Below are 18313 nucleotides of genomic sequence, written 5' to 3' on the forward strand. Positions count from 1 at the left end.
ATGTAGATACAAGTTTTATAAAAAATGATAATTGCGTAGAAAAAATAATTTTATTAAACGTGTATTACCTTGAAAGAAAATCATTATTTCAAAAGGGGAAAAAACCGAAAAAATGGTGGATGCGCCCAAGGAAGTCGGCCCAAGCTCATCGATTTAATGGCGGAATTGTTTAGAGTAATCACCAAAAATGGACTATGTATCACTTAAATTACTTCGAAAAATTCAAGTTTATTGCCCATCTCTTCTCCTAAAACGACGGTATAACTGCGACTTTAATGCGCCATCCACTAAAGTTTAACATAAATTTTATTGAGCCATTGAATTTGTCGAACAGGTCGTTTGAACGATTTGTGATTGCTATAAACTAACAAAATAAAGTTCAATGCTACTTTAGTGTATTCTTTATTTCGTAATAAATTTCCTAGTACAAAGTAAACTATTATAAAAAGGGAGCACTTAAAAATTATTGTCAAGCATTCACAAAAATTCTAATATTTGTTTTACAATAAATACACTTGTTCAGTTATGAACATCACAATAGTATCATAGACCAGCTATGAATAGATTTAATAGCGAGCAGTGATAAAAAGACTGTAGAAATTTCCTACTGTTTGTATCCAGACAATGTCAACTTTCAGGTACATTTAAGCATCACCTAACATCCAACGTTTAAGTACAGCATAGACACGAAATGAGTAGCAAAGAGGCCGTTTTTCAGATAGTCTTCCGTTTCGTTATTTTAGTTAATTAACGTGATAACAGACAATAGGAAAATTTACTAGATTATCTTGAAGCTACGGTCGTATGCACGACTGATCAAATGCTTACAATTCTACTCTGTCCCTATTGTAAAATGTTATCTTGGAAATGTTAGTTTAGATTGAGCTTTATTGTTTGAATTACATTGAATCCAACTGTTTTGAATGCACGGTAAACAACGTTATTGGAAGCTTCCTTATTTGTCTTAATAATTCCGAGGAAATTGGAGCCGAACAATAGCTAGTCTTGCGATTAATTTCTTTAATTGCTGAATCAAATTGGTCAGTTTTTCAGAGGTTGCATCTGCATTGTTGAACTTTGAAGCAGCTGGATGCAATGCGAAGTAATGGGATTGACATTGGACATAGCGTTTTCTATCACTAATTAGGTACATTAATTGATTATCTCTGCTAAAGCTTCTAAATAGCACCTAAGTTTTAAAGATATAAGTCTATAGTCACTCTAGCATGTTATATTGTCTACTTAGTATTGTCAAAGTGGTATTGTCAAAATGGACCACAATTCATTGATATTATTGTCTAGATTCCTATACACTGTGATCATTAAAACAGGAGAAATACTTCTCTAATTGAACATTCCTTTTTAAAAGACCACACTGTATGCTTTGATAAGTAGATACTGATAAGTATAGTACAAGCTCGACGCCAAAGATTGTTTTTCATTTAACAAAACGTCGAAACTTAGTGCTGCAGAAATTACAACTGATTTTGTATTGTCGGCTGAGCTTGCTGCTGTAATTTCTCCGGCATTAAGTCTCGAGTCGATATGCCGTGGAAGGTGAAAGAAATGCGGGGGGAAGTATCACGATTATTTATCACAAAGTAAAAGGATCTACTAAAAATCAACAATACCTCTCCACTACACTGATAGAAATTTTTCGCTTCCCCCCGCTGGCGTTTGATCACCTTGTCGTATCAATTTCTGTCAGATCTCTGCCTTTGGTTTCTGGAACGCAGCACACAACAAAGCACAAGCCACAGACAGAAATAGCAGCGTATAACCAGAAAGCCCCATGCAGCCCCAACATCTCCTTGAAATCCACAAATGTTTTAACTCCCACGAAAGAGCAGAAATGGCTGAAAGCTGTGGCGAGAGCGGTCCCTAATCCTCGATGTTCCAGAGAAAACAATTCCGTGACCAGTAACCACGAAATCGGGCTAATTCCTAAGGAGAAGGCGACGGTAAATATCAAAACGCAGAGTAAAGGGATCCAGTCTAAATTGGGAACATTCTTGTGGTGGGCATCTTCGTAGTACGCGAATGAACCAAAGGACGCCAAAGCGAGCGACATCAAAACACTGGACGCTACTAAAAGCGGCAGTCTTCCTACGCTGTCCACGAGGAGACCTGACAGCAAAGATGATAAGAACTGGACGATTGCGACCGCAACAGCCGCGCTGTGGGGGTTTGTACCACCGAAAGTTTCTTTGAACACACTGACGACGTAGAAATAGAAAGCATTGGCTCCGGAAAATCGGTGAAAGAACATTAAACCACACGCAATGAGGGCTGGAGTCATCAAAGTACGCAAAAGGAGTTTATGGTCCGCTGTTACGCTCCGCGTGAGAACATGAGCTTGCAGAACAGCCAGTTCAAAGCGCAGATCGGCGCTCTCGCCCCTCAACCAACGAAGAGATTTCTCCGCTTCGTCGTCTCTACCACGAAGAACCAAAAACCCAGGACTCTCCGGAACTTTGTACATAACAATACACATCATCGCTGGAACGACAGAAATTAACCCAGCAAGTTGTCTCCAGTCCAAGAAAGCACCAGCAGCATAAGCCACGAGCACGCCAGCGTGCCCTGCTACTTTGAGCAACCCACTTAAACCACCTCTAATGGAAGGTGCAGCGATTTCGCTTACGTATACTTGAGCAGCTAATTGGACAATTGCAATGAGAAAGCCGCTGACGAAGGCGGCGAAACACATGACTTCCACGCTTACGGCGAATGCTATAATAATCCAACACACAGATAGAGGAATCCCTGTGATGATGAGAGTTTGACGGCGCCCCCAACGAACTGCAGCACAACCGAGGAGCGCGCCGAAGAAGGCGCCGAGTATGGAGAGGCTCGCCAACCAACTTGCTTCTTGACGGGAAACAGGGAAAGCGTCGGCATCGCGTTCTTGGAGAGAAGCGATGGCTGGGGAACTATAGCCTTTACCGAGTCCTGCGGTGAGGGTGCCCAAGGAGACGGCCAAAGAGGCGAGGACTTGGCCGAGGTATTCTGGCTTGCCGGTCACGAGGAGGCGTCCACCAGGTCCCGCTATCTAAATGCAGACATAAAAAAATATAATAGTTGCAAAAAACTCCGGTTAATATTCAAGGAAAAACGCGATTCAATGTCAGTGGAATATTTATCAGTTGTTACCATGAAAAGTGTTTTTAAGTGGGAAAGTACGTGTTGTTTTTATCTTACTTTTAAGTTTGTACACGTGAATAGTAAAAAATATTACTTTTGTTATTACTGTTGAAAAAATGTTGGTGCCAAGTTCAGTTGCAACATATGCATTTATAAACTCATAACAACGAACAAATGAGTAAAATACATACGGAAAATTATAATAACAAAGAAATAGAAGCAGTTTTTTCCCGGTCCCCTCGATTTCTCTCGATAAATTGAAAAATTTCAATGTATTTTGGTCCCTTCGTTAATTTGAAGTAAAATCGAGAACTTTTTTTCCGCTAACAATATAATTTCAATTTTTCCCTCCCGAACTGTCGTTAATTTGAAGTCCTTCGTGTGGGCGTACAAGAAAAACAGAAGACTTCTGAACAATCCATTCTTAAAAATTCCATTGCAGCTTTAAAATCAGATTTTACATTTTTTGTCAGGTCCCCTGAATTTCAAATGATCAAGAGTCTAATGTATAAAGATATAAAGTCAAAAAATCTAAAAATTATTAATAAAACAAATAGAAATCTAAGCAACGCCAACAGAAGAGTAAGAAACAGAAAAATTTCAAAAGTACCAAATGCCAAGTATTTGCAAAAATTATAAATAAATAATATAAACCAGAAAGATTATAATAGAAATAAAACATTTATGAATTGACACATGTCAAACATTGTTTCCAATTCAAAAAACACCGAAGGAGTAAAATAAAAGAAGGCAATAGTGAATGAATTTTTGAAATTCAGACGGACATTTTGGTAAATAAAGCCGGACAGTATATTTTTTGTGAATATTTGCCAAATTCTCTATTTTTCTTTATAAAAAATAAAATTGACACTTTTCCTAAATTTCCGTCTACAGAAATACAAAATTTTGTTAGGCGCATCCACCATTTTTGCCCATAATTTGTAACTTATTTTTTAGTTCAATAAAATTAAACAATTGGATGATCAGTATTGTTCATACAATTGCCTGCATAAAACAAGGCTCTTAGGTTTTATTTTAGGACCGGATATGTTCTAAAAAGAATGAATCCTTGTTTTTTTATTGTTCATAAAACTGAATTTCAGATGCGACGTTGAAGCACTGGCGCCTATTCAAATTCAGTTACCCATTGATTTGTAATAAACGAACAAAAAGAGCATTAGTAAACAAAACAATTTGGGTAATATGTAGTTTGAATCAAAGCTTTTGTGTGTATTAATGGTTTCGATGAATTGGAAAAGTTTGTTTTTGTAAGAAGTTGCGTTCGGTTTTAACTATAGCCATGTTTATTAATAAACAAGAATTTTTTAATATCCATAAAACCGCTAAATAACTATCTCCTATAAAAATTTAATTTCTAAGCTTTACTTTTATGACGCCCATTAAATGAACATTTTGATGGGAGATCCGAACAGTAAACGTGAAAATAGTGGAATGGATATTATTATTATATGGCTTCCTCGTTTCCCGTACATTATTTCACATTATTTTCCAGTTTTCGGAAAATTTTTTAATTAAAAATTTTTGCTTGAGAATGTCCTAAATAAATAAAACACTCAAAGGCATTGCAATTTAGCAATTTCATTGATTTAACTCAATGAAAACTGTGATATATGCGTTCTCTTTCATTCCTTGTTTCCACATTCTCCCTATCTGTTCGCTCACATTCCCACTAAATCTAATCAGGAATCAACCAAACTGCGTAATTTGCAAAATGAAACGGCCCGAAATTTGGCCAAAACTCTTATTTTCAAACTTCTAAAATCATCTGTTTTCATCAAACTGTTGAAAACCGCGCATATTTCTTACCGTGTGGGTGTAAAGCTCTCGGGTCATCGCAGCACGTGCCCAGCGCTACATGGCGCAACATCCGCGCTTTGTATCTCCGCTTCAATAGCTTTGGCGGTAGCTGGAGGCGGCTGACCGAAGGCCGTCACCAAAGAAGTCCCCAACCATCTCTGCGATTTAGCGAATTTCACAGCACTGCGAAGCAAGAGCTTCGAAAGCAGCAGCGGTGTTGTCTTGCGCGAGGTCTGTTAAGGGGCGGCGGAGAGCCGCTACATATCGACCCACCACCCCTATGCGGTCCGGACCGCGCCAACAAATTCATTATTGTGTTGCTTTTGCGTATCAACTACATCAAATTTGTATGTAGTCACGTCTTTTGTTATCTATTTTGCTGGATTATGTGCCGGAGTGCTGAAGGAATTTCCAATTTCAAAGGCTCTACCGCTGCGACGATGCCTGCCGCTTTTTAATTTTGTTCTGCGAGCACTACATGGATATCGTTAATTAAATTTTTATTCTGGGTATTGCAGATAAGAGAGAGGGGCTGCAAAATTTCGATATTCCACGGGTTATTGCGCGATTGGGACAGAGGGTGCGAGTTATATAAATTCTACCAAAGGTTTATAGAGGTGAGATGTAAGGAGAGAATTGAAAAATTTGCAGAACAATATTTGGGGGATGAGGCGTAAAACGATTTTATTTTAGGAGCGCTCCCTTGTTTTAAGGGTGTAAGCAAAATTGACGTGATTTATAGACTCAAGCGTGACCGTCAGAAAGTTTAACAGCAATGGAGCTGGTAATCTAGCGTTCTTTGGGAAGTCTAGCTGCTCCTTGAAGGGCAGCCAGATGGTGTAACAATTATAAATTTAAAAAGTTTTCAAGAATTGGAGCTAAAATCGAACATTTCTGTAACTAAGAAGATAACATTTATTCAATAAATAAGTACATTTCGCTATTAAATTATCAAACTAAATTGAAGTTGGACGTTAACTATCAACACTGGACTTCTTTTCGTTCAACAGTTGCTCATTTTCTTTGACTGGTTTTTCCTCGCGAGGCAAAGAATACAAAATATAAAAAGCAGAAGAAGACCCAATAAACGCTCCCGCCATAACATCCCACCAGTGATGCCTTTTGTCAAATAGTCTGGATCCCGCACACAGAAAATTCCAGCCAAGACAGACCATTACGAGGAAAACTTTCAATATTACACTTCTTTTAGAGTCGGAAGGAACGCGCACCAAGACAAGAAACTGAAACAAAAATGAAACTTTGCGTCAATTTTTCGGCGAAACGAGAATTTTTATCACTCACCGCACAAAAGAGACCCACAAATGTGGAAAGCGACGTGTGTCCTGAAGGAAATGATCTTGTCAAATCGTTTTTATGAAACCCATCAAGTCGAGTATTTGTGCACTGATATTCAATAATCACGTCTCCAGGATTACATCCATTATTCGTATCAGGTTGACAAGAATCTAGAAAATGCGGTCTGGCTTCATTGACCACGCTTTTGAGCACCTCAGTGATCAGAAGAACGTAAACACTTCCGATTACACATTTCTTGTACAACGTTTTCACTTTATTTCTGTCAATACTCTCAAATGAGATTTCTCTAATGCGTTCAATGGAAATTATTATAATCAGAGGTCCCAAAAATGTGACTGTAAGCAACAGCTTCCCGGAAATTGTATCCCCTGTAAAAGGCTGAGAGATTTTTGGGTCCTTGCAGACGAAACTGAAGTCAGTTTGCGGTATTATCTCATACTCAACTAGAGTTATGGCTAGGATTGCTGAAAAAGAAACTTTAGCGGGTTTTAGGAGTTTTGTGGGTTTACTTACCGGTCAAAATTTTGTACAAAAGGCGCATCACAGAAGAATGTGTAGAGCGTTAAAGTGAAAATGGTCATCGAGCTAAATTAAGAGAAAGTGGAGGTGATATAAAGTGGAATGTTCAAGTTGCACGAGTAGATAAGATTGTGACGACTTGTACATTGTGACGAGTAGTCATTTATTAATTATATTATTACCAATAATGTAGGTACTCGTGATTATTTTAATTGTTATTACGTAAATAGAGCAGTTTATATAAACTTTTCCAGGAATTGTTTTTAAAGTCGCAAAATGCATTTCTGCCGTTTGTTTATATTTTTTTAATTGTGTAGGGAAGACTTTTGCTTATTGATATTGAAAGAACAAAACATTTTTTTTTTCGAAATCATGCATAAATAGTAAAACAGCCAAGTCAAGAAAACAAAACTCAAAAATTAAAAATAAAAAAATGCCATATTTTTAGTCGATACATTTGTTTAGTTGTCACTTTTCAAGAAACTTGGTTAGGTTTTTATTTACTGTTTTAAAACCGAAAATTAAATAAATAAACATTTCAGAGCATAGAACACAAAACTTGTATTTTTCAGACAAAAAATTGAATAATTTCAACTGCTTCACTCTAACATGTATTGAAATTAAATGAACTTACCAGATAACAACAGAGATAATTAATATTTGTTGAACAATTTCTCATCTTTTTTTACAGGAATCTGCACTTTTACCAAGCAAATTGTTTAAATAAAAGATTCATATGAAGATGGCACAAGCTGTATTAAATTATTAAAAGTTCATAGTCCATGAAAGTCTAGTAAAGTAAAGTCAAAAGTTCTTAATCCGGCTGTTTTTAAAAACTGAAAAAAAAATCCACATAATTGCAAACGGACTTTGATTACAAGAAAATTAAAATTCTCTTTAAAAAAACTACTTAGATAATGAGATTTATTTTCGAAAACTATTTACAAATGTACAATAAATAAATGCGACTTACAGTTAAACCTTAAAATCGACACACTAAATATAATCACTCGTTACTTCTTTGGTTTTTTCGTCCGACAACGTGGTCATCGTAGTACTAGTTCTGCTTATTCTATTTTTGATTCTCTGGTGCTTCTCGTTATTGTGAAGAAGAGTTAAACTGTAGAAAGCGCCACAGATTCCCAAGAAGGCCCCTCCTAACACATCCCACCAGTGGTGTCTATGATCTGTTATTCTCGACAGCGAACAGAAGAGACTCCATGTAAGGCACACGGCAATAAGAAAAGGTTTGGTTAAACTGCTAACGGATTTCGTGGGGATTCGCATCTGAACCAAGTACTAAAAAGAAAAGTTAAAAAGTAGCCACAATCAATATAAAATTTACCGAGCAAAACAACGCGATGAATAAAGAAACGGAGGTGTGCCCGGAAGGAAACGACCTAGTGATGTCCGTCATGAAGAAGTTGCTCAGTCTAGTGTTCATACATTTGTAGTCGGCAACGTAAGTCCCTTTTGTGCAGTTCCTGTTGGCGTCCGGTTCGCAGGAGTCTATAAAATGCGGTCGAGGCTCCCCCATTATAACTTTGATAACTTCTGTTATCAAAAGAACGAAAGTTGCTCCTATCAAGCACTCCCTGTAGTAGTTCCACACAGTTCCAACACACAACTTTTTGAAAGAATAATTCTCTCGAATGTACTCCACGAGGAGGATGATCAAAATCGGTCCAAAGTATGCGCTGATTAGCAAGGAAGTCACTGATACTGTGTCTCCGGTGAAAGGGTAAGATATGCTCGGATCCTTACATATAAAACCTTGTTTGGTGTTGGGGATGATGCCGAACTCGACGAAACTTACCAAGACACCAACTGGAACAAAGAAAAAGTTAAAACGTGATCGTGGGGTCGAAGGATTGTGTGAGGCGGCCTAATCACTTACTGAGTAAAAGTTTGTAGCGATTACGCATCGTTTTTTAGATGGCGGCCACCATTTATTGACCTGGGTAAAGAGGAAAATACGAATTATGAGAAGTTTTTTAAGTGAAATTAAGAAAAGTTCCAAAATGATCTAAAAAAAAGAAATAAAGCGAGACGAAAGAGGAAGCTTCAATACGAAACAAAAACTTTTTTTTTATTCTTCAATTACTCTTTTTGATTTTTTTACGTAATTTACCATTAATTTTCGCTTATATCTCTAATTAGGTCGCCGAAAATAAACGGCATTTTCCATTGATCTGCGTACGATTGCTTCGAAGTTGCAATGAGAATGGTAATCTGTGCAGTGCGTAATCATGACATGAGTTTTATGTGCGAAATTGGTGACTACAAAGTCGCATTTCGTGGTTATTTTTCTATTGACTTACCGACTACAACCATGAAGATGTTGACCAAAATTCGAGTACGCAAGCGTCCGCGCAATTTTTCCCATGTTGATTCTCTATGAAGTTCTCTGTTCTTATTGTCGAGGCCTGTTTTGTTGCTTGTGATCACCTCTTCTAGTGTTCCTTCAGAGGGCGCTGGGACCATCATCATTTTGTTGTCCTGGAAATAACAAAATAATTAATTTAATTGCAATTCATGTAAATACAGTTTGAATTTGATGGTGTATAATTAGTTGCATAACCACAAATTTACATGAAAAATAAAATTTCCAGTTTGAATCTTCCGGGCTTGTAATTTTAATAAAATATTTATTTGTGTACCGAGGCGAAAAAGTGTTTCTTTTTTTTGCCGCTTTTTTTTTCAATGGCCGAGGACAAAATGGCACTTTTTGGCCGTGATACACACAAATTTTTTTAATTAATTTTGATTTATAATTTATTGATCTAATCATTTATCACAACTGAATAATTGTAAATAGTTATGAATTCTTCAGAAAAGTTCATATTTTCTTTATTTTCATTTGCAATTTCGGCATGTGTAGCTTCACAATTTGTATAAATTAAGTTTGATATGCTTTTTGATATTGTTGCAGCAGCACTGCTAGTCATGTTCATTTGCGATAATTCAACACGTCTTTGTTGCACTTTACGGCAGTTTGTCGATTTAATTTTATCCAAATAATTATACAATTGGGGGTAATGTCGGTATCTTCATGTAATATAAAACATTAACGATAGATGGCGCCACCCTAGTACGGCAAAAATTAAAACGTCCAGAAAATGGTTATTTTTCGTCCGCATTTGAAAACTGAAAATTCAGTTTTTAGTTAAAGTCGCCTAAAAACATATTTCAGGCCGAGATACTAGGAAAACTTACATGCAAATAGTCACTAGAATTATTTTTCGAGATATAAATTGTCAATTCGAAAAACTGACCATGCACAAAATCATTTTAAAACACGTCATTGTCACGTCTAGGAAAATTAGACCACAACTGAAATTCTTCATAGCGAATAAATAAAATATATCTACAGTCGCACCTATTGCAAATAAGATACCATAATTATCTAGAGCAGAATTTAAATAAGTAAATACATAATGTATTTACAACAACGATTTTTGCAGTCAGTTCTAAACGATATTCCGAGCAACCATTTCTTTCTTCAAATACTCCCCCATTGCGGCGGGTGACTCGCTAACAATCACCCCACATTTAGTCAAAACTTCCATTTTATCCTTCGCGCGTCCTTTTCCTCCAGAAATGATTGCTCCGGCATGTCCCATTCTTCGTCCCGGTGGAGCTGAAACTCCCGCTATGTAACTAACTACCGGTTTCTTCTGATCTCCAATGTTGTTCTCTTGTAAGAACGCTCCAGCGTCTTCTTCAGCGCTTCCGCCGATTTCTCCGATCATAATAATGCCTTTTGTTTCGGGATCATTGAGGAATACGTCCAGACAGTCTATGAAATTTGTCCCGTTGTATGGATCACCACCCATCCCAATAACGAGAGTTTGTCCCAGTCCGTTATTAGTAGTCTGGGCGACAGCCTCATACGTCAGAGTACCAGACCGCGAAACTATCCCAACAACTCCTTTTTTGTGGATATTTGCCGGCATTATCCCGACTTTACAAAGCTCAGGTGCGATGATTCCTGGACAGTTAGGACCGATTAGTCTCGTTTTATCCTGACGTTGGAGTTTGTACCGGATTTTTACCATGTCGTGTTGAGGAATTCCTTCAGTTATACAGACAATTAGAGGGATTTCTGCATCCATCGCGTCTTGTATAGCCGCAGTTGCTGCCCTCGGCGGGACGTAAATTACAGAAACTTCTGGATTTAAAGCGGATTTTGCTTCTTGCACTGTGTTGAAGACAGGTAGATTGAGGTGTTTTGTGCCACCTTTTTTGGGAGTTACGCCTCCAACTATTTGGGTTCCGTATTCAATGGCCAGTTTGCAGTGGAATGTTGCTTGTTTCCCCGTGAAGCCTTGACAGATGACTTTGCTTTCTTTGGTTATTTTGATGTTATTTCTTGTACAGTCGTAGCTGACGAAGCGCAGCCACTGGTGGGCTCTTAAGGGGAGAGTTCTGAATATTATCATGACTGGGGATAATTTGACGTTCTGTCAGTTTGCGTTTCCTTGGTTTTAAAAATCTCTGTTTTGAATAGATTTTACGATTTTGAACACATTTTTAAATAGAATTGAAGAAAATGGATGAACTTCCAATTTTACTTCGAAACCTTGTTTAGTCATGAGATCAGCTCTATCGGCAAACAAATATTGGAATTTTGTCAATTTTATCGGACTGGTGTTGCTCAAAATTTCCTCGAAAATTGATGAATAAGTACTGCGGGGATTCTATTGATTGCTTTGATAACAAGAAAAAATAAATACATCATAATTTAGATATTTCATGAAATTTAATAGATATCAAATTGCTTTAAATCAATAATGTAAAAAAAATGTATTTAATTTAATACGAAATTAATAATAAAATTAATTGAATTTTTTTTCTTGGTTTTTTGACATTTTTAACAAATTTTTAGAAGAAAACTCAACATTTTCATCAAAGTCATCGAAAAACGATCTCATTTACGAGGTAGAATAAATTTTCTTTTTAATTTTTCTAACTACGCAAATTAAAAATTACGTCTTTATTTTGCAAATAAAATTATCAAAAAAAGAGCTTGTAAATCTTATCAACTATTCTTACACTTAATGTTATTGTAATACGTAAATAACCCAAAATTTAGCCATGGTTTGGTTTACAAACCTTCAAGTTAATTATGACATCTCTACTGCTAATCTTAATCCTAAATTAGGTATAAATGTTTTTAGCAGATAACTTCGTGTTCTAAAAATTAACCTTGTGCTCGTTTTGTGCACCACTTATTATTTTTCTTGCAAAATTACGATTGACCAAAGTAAAATCAATAAAATGTTAAAAAGTAAAAAATATCAGTAACAGGTTGTCCGTGCCTAAGGGTGCGATTTTGTATATCTGAACGATCGAGACAAAGTGATAAGTGACAAGGAAAAAAATACAAATTTCAAATGCAAAAGACAAAGACGACTATATTTTATCACTGCTGATATTTATCGTTTTGAGAAACAAAATCGCACCCCCGGTGTTTAAGTCCTAGAGGAAAAGAGCAACTAAAAATTTGAAAACTAAAAAAAACTGTAAATTTGGTAAACTTAATGTTACAATAACGAAATTTGGCAAAATTACTACTTTTGACATGCTTCTAGGAGGAAGACACAGATTTTGGTAATTTTTATTCAAAGATCCACCCCTTCTTGAAAACAAAATGGAGAATGTAATTGAAATCGGTTTATAACTCAAAAAAGCGAGCATTTTATTGGCTCGCATTGTCTTTATCAGAGTAGTTTTTATTACAAAAAACGCAGTCAAACAACCAATTCGATCGTAAATTTTCATTCATTGGCTAGGTGTCCACAACTCTGTAGTTTATTGGATATATTTTTAAGCTAATTAAATACGTACAAAAAAATCAATTCATTAGATAAAAAAGGGGTATATATATATATATATATGTGTACGACAAATATAAACCTGTCCCGATAGAAAAACCCCGACTGATTAGTTGTTAATCAACGACAAATTTAAATAACTGAACGACAGAGTATGAACGATGAAAAAAGGTGAATGTCAGACATTAATAATAATTTTAGCGACAAAAAAATATGTGATCGACAATTATTATTGTTTTCAACGACTGTTAATGTTTTCTTTGACAGAATGGCTAAAATCGGCGACGAACAAACATCACCTCGCAACAAATAAATAAATTACCAGTCGTGCAATCTATTAAAAATGGCAAACTAATGTTTTCCAACTGTCGTGCAAGATATTTTGAAAACTTGTTTGTCTGATTTTGAGTTTTTTTCTATCTCCTACGTTCGGCCGTTTGCTGGTTTTATTTTGTTGTTCTGCTGTGCCTGTCGAGAAATTAAAACTTATGTCGTTAAAAAATTGTTTATTCTGCTATTGTTGCATCATTTTTAAACAACCAGGTAGAATCAATTAATTGCCTAGAGAATATCTTTATTGTCTTGATGAATATAACTTGCCGCCCGATTTTTTTATTTTACTGGTAAATAAAATTTCACGTCGTTCAATCTTTTATTTTGTCGTTCTAAATAAATAGTGTCTTGCAACTGATAATTTCAATTGTTTCCGTCGTTAATTTCATATTATCTGTCGTGCTGAAAAATGCCACCCGATAAAAAATGCACAAACCTCTGAAATCTGAGATTTAGGATTTTTGCATCAAATTGAGAAATTCTTTTTAAGAAAGACATTATGCGAAAAAGTGAGAAATTTTATCAAAAATTAGAAATTTTATCTCAAACATTAAAAGCATAGGTGGATAAAAACTACACATAAAGATGTAAAAACAAAGTTGAAAAATGACTATTACCAGTAAAAATGTAACGAACTCCATGTTTACCACTAAACTAGATCGTTGGAAAACAAATTACCTTATTTATATCCTTATTTTCCATCGTACTAATTTATCCTTCCAAGGTAATGCAAAATTAGCATTTCGTTATGCAAATGAACTCAATACCACACTTATCTTATCATTTAAATAACAATATCACAACACTCCGTATTAAAATCTCCACTGATGAACTGTGTAAAAATCTGTTAGTGTCCCCTTGGCCATAATTGTAGTGGGTGAGGATATGAAAATTAAACCAATCAGTAGGAATACTAATAAGGCTGCCGCAATGCAATGTCGGTCGGTCGATGGCACCTTTTCGTACAGTAAAAATGGTAAAAGTAAACAACATAATCTTACATGCACAGGTCTCCTTTGAAATTTAAAAATACAAAAATATGTTGCAAGACTAACATCTCTCATGTTTATATGGTTATTAAACGATGTCATAAACACGACTAATTTATCAACTGTACATCCTCTGTTTAGTGGCGATACCGGAAGGAAACACGTAAAGAGGAAACTTGCTGGAAAAACAGAAACACAGTTTTATGCCAAGTTTTGAAATACCCATTAAAAATCATTGCAGTTTGATGTTCGGATCGTGGAATTAGCGCGAGAGGCAGATGGTATCGTTTTATGAAGTGTTGGTTAACATAATAACATGATTATTTTATAAACATACAAAATAAACATAACTCTCCAGACGCTGGATCATAAAGGATGTATTAATAATATAATAAAATAATCTACGCATGGTTATCTTAACATAGATTTAATATCGATGACCCCGTAATGTAAGGTACGTGGACCGTGTAATAGCTTCTAATTCATCATTTTAGATTTAGTCATCTTTTAATTGCGGTAAAGGCAATGAACTCTTTTAAATGTTATTTTTATTTTTATGCGTAACCTGATCTTGGGTTTAATTTAGATTAATTTGTATTGTAGTGTGGGGTGGGAAGGGAAAAGGCGGTTTTAATCATAGGTTTGGAAGGTGCGCCCTGAGAGTCATAAAATTATGAAATGGAAAAAACTATTTCTTAGACCAAACTGGGAAATACTTTGCTGTCGTAAATGTCTGACCCATTTTCGTAAGTGTTGTGATAACAGGAATGTCGCGGTGTTTCGTCAGAAAATTCGCAAGATTCGTGGAAGATTTAATTGCGAGATTCCAAACCACGACTGATTGAAATTGCCGATCTTTTTTAAATCATGCAGAAAAGTTGTCACATGTGCATAAATTGGCAGTGTCAAGAAATTTTTAGTGACCATTTCCTGAAAATAAAGAGCATTTTGACACACCTTCGTGACAGATTCAAATCAAAATAGAACAAAGAGCAAAGAATTAATATGTATAAAAGATAAGAAACTGGTAGGTATAGAAGGAAGAAGAAGAAAAAACAAAACAAAAAACTGACTTTCAAGCCGCTGAGTGAAATTACTGTTGACTGTTGGAATATGAAGATATAAACGAAGATAAATAAAAAGTTGAAGAAATAACCGAAAATATAAATGTAACTTTTTGAAAATAACGCTTCCAAAAAATTAATAGACTCGAGAATTTAGTAATTTTTTGTGATATATTTTTTTATATTTCCTCTTGTATTCAGTTGCTTCTTTTGTGCTGTTAGACGAAATACTAACCAAAAGTCATTAGTAGTACAGAGACAACTGCCTAATCTTTAAACACATTAAGATAAAAGAAATTCTATCAGAAAAAATGGTCTGTCAACTAGATATACTTAAGTACCCACAAATGCAGGTTATAAAAAGAACATTAACAGTTTAGTAGGAGAGTTTTTAAGTCTCCTTTCTTAAAACTGTTAGAAAACGTAAATCTAAAACTTACTTTAGGTACGTTTTTTCAGATGGATTTAAATCGTTTTCAGGGTCCACATCAACATCTGTGAACTCAATCAAAACCCAAACATGTTACAAAAGTGCGATGAACTTCAAATAAATTTACAATATGTGAGTCTGCAACTTTTTCTTTTTGCACAGCGAGCGACGTTTGACCTTTTTAACTTGGCCTAATAAGACCGAAAAGGATAACAGATCGGTTTGAAGTTCTCATATTCAGTATCTCGAAAATACACAAGAATATATGTATCTAGTCGAAGTGTTGGTAATTTTTCAACTGCAGACAGACACTTCTTTGTTATTTGGTTCACTGATAAGGAAGTGTTGGGTTTGAAGATAAGATGGCCAAAATGTGCCAAAACCACTACAGCGACGTATAACTTTGAATATTTTGTAGAGAATCGTTTGTGGGCTGTGCAGATTTACTTCTCAGAGTTTTTATGGACAATTTGTGCGTATAAGTGCATGCATTGACAGAAATGGATTTAATGCACGTGTACAAATAACACAAATAAATGTAAAAATTAACAGCGAGCGTACTTACAAGGTAAAATTCGTTGATGTTGTTTGCACCATAAAATGATTAAATTGATAAACCGTCCCTTAATTTTCTTATGTCATTATAATGGAAAATCTTAAACCAATGATATCTGAAATTTTTTTCATTAAACCAATCAGCAGGGTCAGATATGACTATTACACTAAGAAAATATTTTACGTCAATGTAAGCGGATTATGATTAAGATAAAATATCAGAAAATAGTCTAGAGGATGTAGATAAAACCACAAAAATTCTTAAATTATTTGTTGCTAGATTGTCTGTAAAATACAAAATCTAAAATATCGACTAGGTTTGAAAGAAATTTCTGTTTGAAAAATTATAATTTCTTTATTTATCGTTAATAAAACTATGTAATTGCATTGCTGAATTTCAATTGAATGTTATCCACAGGTGTGATTTATGAGTAATTTTTTAACCAAGGTTGTGTGAGCAATGCCTGACTATTTACTATTTTAAATTCGTGGTTGAATACAAAAGTAACATTACGAGTGTGCATATTTTATTTTAACGAGAGTTGGCTAATTTTGATAATTCAAAAAGAAAATTTCTTGGAAAGAGAAAGTTAACTAATACTAATAACTACACGAAAACATTGCGAAATTAAATGAACGAAAAAGAAAATAACAGTTTAGCGTGAAATTATATGTATACTTCTTATCGTTGAGCTACAAGGTCAATAATAACATTGAAATTCAGTCAAATAAAAATTATTTTTTTACATAAAAATATTTTCCAGTAAACATAAAAATAAAAAAACATTTGAACAAGATAACATTCGAAAAAATAAACAAACACCATCTATAATAAAAACTGAAAAAATAAACATAATTTTGAGTGTACTTAAATATTGGCACGTTTCAATTTAAATTTTGAATTTTTATCTCTAGATACTTACATAGCACATCTCACGTCGCAGCGCGTAAATATCTCCAGGTCTATAGACATTATTCATATTTACATGAAAAATTGAGCACACAAACACTAGAAGTCGACCACGTGTTGGCTTGTGAAGCAACCACAGGTAAATGCTATGAAGCCGACATTCCGTGGATGACTAAGAGGGGAGCAGTCACAGGTGAATGCTGCTACAAGAACTCTAGAGATCTTAGTTCTGCGAAACGAGGCACCACACTAGCGAGCAGCACCTTCAGACCTCAATTGAACCCTACCCATTACTTTAAATTAAGTATTTAAGTGCTTTCTTCGGCGCTGGCTGTTTCCATCGCATGTAGAACAAAAAGTTGGATTATTGTGACAAGAAACATATGTTGAGGAATATAAACACGTTTATGTTATTTATTTTGAGAAGGAACGGTTTCGACTGGGATTCGCAATATACAAACCACATTGGTGGTAAAAAATCAAACAATTTGAATAATTGGAACAGTTCTTGAAACAAAGGTAAGGGCTGGGAAATAATTTGTTCCATTCATGGACGAATTAATGACGTGAAACGTGCGTCATCAAATTGTGAGTCAGAATTATGATAATTAGTACTGGTAGAATGGGTAGGAGAGGATGAATTAACGAAGACGGAAATGCTCGTTTTTTTAATTGTAATGAAATTCCTTAAAATTTGATGATTTCAGAATTTTATTTTCGCGCGTAGTTTCTTCTTATTGGAATGGGACGAACTTGCATTCTTCAGGTGATTTATACCTCTTAGGTGACTCACGAAATCAATTCGCGGGATTCTTTAAAGATATCTTAGTTAAGATGACCTTTAATCTCTTTGTCTAAAATTGACGCCGGCGGAGCCGCGAATAGACAAGACCTTAGTTTTTGTTTCACTTTCTTTTCACACTTTCATACATCGTTCTTAACATGTTTTTACAACAGCGTGACATAAATAAATCAGTACCAACTTAAGAAAGTAACATGAACTACTTAGACTAGTTTTTCTAGACATTTTAAAATGTAAGCAAATCGTTAGCGTGTTCATTAAAGCCCTCATGGGGTAATTTCGGAAGCACATGTGGCACTTGAAGGGTTCCGAGTTAAGTGGTTGATGAAAGTGTCCAACGACTTGCTCACATCGTTAAAATTCAACTGCAGACGAAATCATTTCGACGTCTGTACTCAACAATTAACATTTATTATTGTAACTGCTAACAATTTTATCCATCCTATTCCAAGTTCCAAATTTATCCTTATATAAAAAGCAATTTGATATAAGTCTGGATGAGATATGTTAGGTGACATTAAGTGGTGAGGTTTCGATGAGGAAGATGATCATGACGTTAAATTATTCAGTTCATGATACACGCCGTGTGCGACAA

At 35.2% G+C, this 18313-nt stretch overlaps 3 protein-coding genes and 1 pseudogene across 9 annotated transcripts; all 4 read right to left on the bottom strand.

The window, feature by feature from the left end:
* Nucleotides 1–385: 385 nt before the first annotated feature.
* Nucleotides 386–5093, bottom strand: LOC148181514 (facilitated trehalose transporter Tret1-2 homolog). The gene is made up of 2 exons (XM_088049718.1): nucleotides 4972–5093; nucleotides 386–3052 (listed from the first exon to the last, which is right to left on the bottom strand). The coding sequence occupies exons 1-2, from the start codon at nucleotides 4996–4998 to the stop codon at nucleotides 1682–1684; spliced, it is 1398 nt and encodes a 465-aa protein (XP_087905844.1). The 5' UTR covers nucleotides 4999–5093; the 3' UTR covers nucleotides 386–1681.
* A 760-nt stretch (nucleotides 5094–5853) lies between these two features.
* LOC148181515 (putative phosphatidate phosphatase) lies at nucleotides 5854–7491 on the bottom strand. 2 transcript variants are annotated; one of them, XM_088039588.1, is made up of 4 exons: nucleotides 7432–7491; nucleotides 6793–6866; nucleotides 6265–6743; nucleotides 5854–6203 (listed from the first exon to the last, which is right to left on the bottom strand). In XM_088039588.1, exons 2-4 carry the CDS (start codon nucleotides 6818–6820, stop codon nucleotides 5937–5939), a joined length of 774 nt encoding a protein of 257 aa, XP_087895714.1. In that variant the 5' UTR covers nucleotides 6821–6866; nucleotides 7432–7491; the 3' UTR covers nucleotides 5854–5936. The 2 variants fall into 2 exon arrangements, with proteins under 2 accessions (XP_087895714.1, XP_087895704.1); XM_088039578.1 differs by lacking the exon at nucleotides 7432–7491 and having other exon boundaries at nucleotides 6793–7211.
* A 214-nt stretch (nucleotides 7492–7705) lies between these two features.
* On the bottom strand, nucleotides 7706–17207 carry LOC148181516 (phospholipid phosphatase 1-like). Of its 6 annotated transcripts, none has more exons than XM_088043006.1 (4): nucleotides 16930–17207; nucleotides 9120–9297; nucleotides 8144–8625; nucleotides 7706–8097 (listed from the first exon to the last, which is right to left on the bottom strand). In XM_088043006.1, the coding sequence occupies exons 1-4, from the start codon at nucleotides 16984–16986 to the stop codon at nucleotides 7795–7797; spliced, it is 1020 nt and encodes a 339-aa protein (XP_087899132.1). In that variant the 5' UTR covers nucleotides 16987–17207; the 3' UTR covers nucleotides 7706–7794. The 6 variants fall into 6 exon arrangements, with proteins under 6 accessions (XP_087899132.1, XP_087899168.1, XP_087899125.1 ...); XM_088043042.1 differs by lacking the exon at nucleotides 16930–17207 and adding an exon at nucleotides 16017–16089; XM_088042999.1 differs by lacking the exon at nucleotides 16930–17207 and adding an exon at nucleotides 13970–14069.
* Nucleotides 10193–11418, bottom strand: LOC148181517 (succinate--CoA ligase [ADP/GDP-forming] subunit alpha, mitochondrial pseudogene; annotated as a pseudogene).
* Nucleotides 17208–18313: the final 1106 nt, after the last annotated feature.

Source organism: Gnatocerus cornutus, chromosome 1 (genome assembly GCF_029298725.1).
Source record: "Gnatocerus cornutus isolate USDA-ARS CGAHR chromosome 1, icGnaCorn1.1, whole genome shotgun sequence".
In the NCBI taxonomy this organism is placed as follows: Eukaryota; Metazoa; Arthropoda; class Insecta; order Coleoptera; family Tenebrionidae; genus Gnatocerus; species Gnatocerus cornutus.

Bases quoted from the DNA above. Each gene is read 5' to 3' on its own strand.
- LOC148181516 (XM_088042999.1), bottom strand. From the start codon at position 14,059: ATGACATCGTTTAATAACCATATAAACATGAGAGATGTTAGTCTTGCA. The intron at 9,298-13,969 runs GTAAGATTATGT...TGTTATTTCCAG, and splicing joins TTCAAAGGAGACCTGTGCAT to GACAACAAAATGATGATGGT. The intron at 8,098-8,143 runs GTAAATTTTATA...TTTTCTTTTTAG, and splicing joins TCATCGCGTTGTTTTGCTCG to TACTTGGTTCAGATGCGAAT.
- LOC148181514 (XM_088049718.1), bottom strand. From the start codon at position 4,998: ATGACCCGAGAGCTTTACACCCACACG. The intron at 3,053-4,971 runs GTAAGAAATATG...GTCTGCATTTAG, and splicing joins GAGAGCTTTACACCCACACG to ATAGCGGGACCTGGTGGACG.
- LOC148181515 (XM_088039588.1), bottom strand. From the start codon at position 6,820: ATGCGCCTTTTGTACAAAATTTTGACCG. The intron at 6,744-6,792 runs GTAAGTAAACCC...TTTCTTTTTCAG, and splicing joins TTTGTACAAAATTTTGACCG to CAATCCTAGCCATAACTCTA. The intron at 6,204-6,264 runs GTGAGTGATAAA...TTTTTGTTTCAG, and splicing joins TTGTGGGTCTCTTTTGTGCG to TTTCTTGTCTTGGTGCGCGT.